This window comes from Austrofundulus limnaeus, unplaced genomic scaffold (genome assembly GCF_001266775.1).
Source record: "Austrofundulus limnaeus strain Quisiro unplaced genomic scaffold, Austrofundulus_limnaeus-1.0 Scaffold688, whole genome shotgun sequence".
Taxonomy (NCBI): domain Eukaryota; kingdom Metazoa; phylum Chordata; class Actinopteri; order Cyprinodontiformes; family Rivulidae; genus Austrofundulus; species Austrofundulus limnaeus.
In genome coordinates, this window is record NW_013953090.1 from 100646 (window position 1) to 102202 (window position 1557).

At 38.5% G+C, this 1557-nt stretch overlaps 1 protein-coding gene across 2 annotated transcripts in view; it reads left to right on the forward strand.

The window, feature by feature from the left end:
- The window catches only part of mysm1 (Myb-like, SWIRM and MPN domains 1), a 26961-nt gene that overhangs the window by 4591 nt on the left and 20813 nt on the right, over nucleotides 1-1557 (forward strand). For both annotated transcript variants that reach the window (XM_014027826.1, XM_014027827.1), the window contains exons 4-6: nucleotides 516-590; nucleotides 671-743; nucleotides 906-1004. In XM_014027826.1, the coding sequence (XP_013883280.1) occupies nucleotides 516-590; nucleotides 671-743; nucleotides 906-1004 (247 nt within the window). The remainder of the gene's footprint in view (nucleotides 1-515; nucleotides 591-670; nucleotides 744-905; nucleotides 1005-1557) is intronic.

A 1557-nucleotide genomic window follows, 5' to 3' on the forward strand; every position in this document is an offset into this window, starting at 1 on the left:
GCCCTCTGCGGCCCAAAGTTAAAAACTGTTGTTCTTTTGAGGCCCTCAAGGTGGCGCTGTGGCCCATAGGTTAAGAATCTCAGACATGCCTTGTGTTTCACCCTCTACAGCAGAAAACATAAAAAAAGCCAGTTTGATTTTAGAATAAATACCTTCTTAGAAAAACTGAACCCAATAAAATAAATGAATTTACACAAATTATTTATATCAGTTAAAGATGGATCATAGAGAGATTTGAGTAACTGTAGAATGAACATGTGAAGTTTAGGTCTATATTTATTTCAGTACACTTTAATATTCAACTGGCTGCTTAAACCTTTGCTACTTTTAGCTATTCTAAAAAAAATAAACATTCAAAATATTCAGAAAATACCCTAAATACTGTAAAGTTGTTTATAAGTAAACCTGTGAATGCCTTTAAATTAAAACTGACTTCACTGCTTACATGCCTGATGTGTTTAATGTTCTGAATATAAAGAAAAGTGTCACTTTAAGCCCCTGAACTGTCCKTGAAGATATTATTTGACAGGAAAGGGGGTTCCTGACAACATTCTGCAGAGTGATGCCAACAGAAAGCTGAAAGTGAAGAAGTAAGTCTCCTCTTCTGTCCCAGCACTGAGGCTGGTTTTCTTCACCCTGTCACCCTCTCCTCTCTTTGTTGGACCACCAGGGCTCCTTCCAGAGGCTCCACCTCAGCGTCGCGCTGGTCTAAGCAGGAGAAACAGCTGTTTGAGGAAGGACTGGTAAGATTTCTGTCAACATGCAGCTGAAGTTGTTTTTCTTGTTTTTGTCTCTTCTTATAAAGCAAACATAAAAACGACACAGTAGAATTTCACAGTTATTTATGTAGAGAAGTAAAGAAAACCAGATGTTGTTATTTTTTCAGTTGTGTTTTGTTTCTGTAGGCCCAGTTTGGTCACAGGTGGACTAAGATTGCCAAGCTGGTGGACACTCGTAGTGTCCTCCAGGTGAAGAGCTATGCCAGGCAGTATTTCAAACACAAGGTGAGACGGTCTGCTCAGGTTCTTCTTCTTGGTTTCTGCATCATAATCATTTCTTTTTGTCAAAGATGCTTGAATCTCTTGTTTGCGATCCACTAAAAGAGTTTTTATATTCGAATGAACTTCTCTCAAAACTGCAGTCAGGCTTCAGAAAAAAGCACAGCACCATCACTGCAGCCACTAAAGTGATAAATGATATAATTGTTGCTCTTGATAAAAAGCAGTACTGTGCATCTCTTTTTATTGAYCTGTGAAAAGCCTCTGACACTGTGGACCATGCTGTCTTAAAGTACAGGCTTTATTGTTTGGGAATGTCAGATCATGTGGTTTCCTGGTTGTCAAAATATTTAAGTAACAGGACTCAGTGTATTAAATATGATGATTTGTGTTCTGATTTTATCAGTGTACACAAGGGGGTGCCACAGGGTTCAGTCTTGGGTCCCCTCCTGTTTATTATGTACATTAATGAATTAGGACAAAATGTGTCAGATGCTAATATGCATTTTTATGCCGATGACACAGTTCTTTACTGTTTTGGATGGACTGTTGCTAAAGC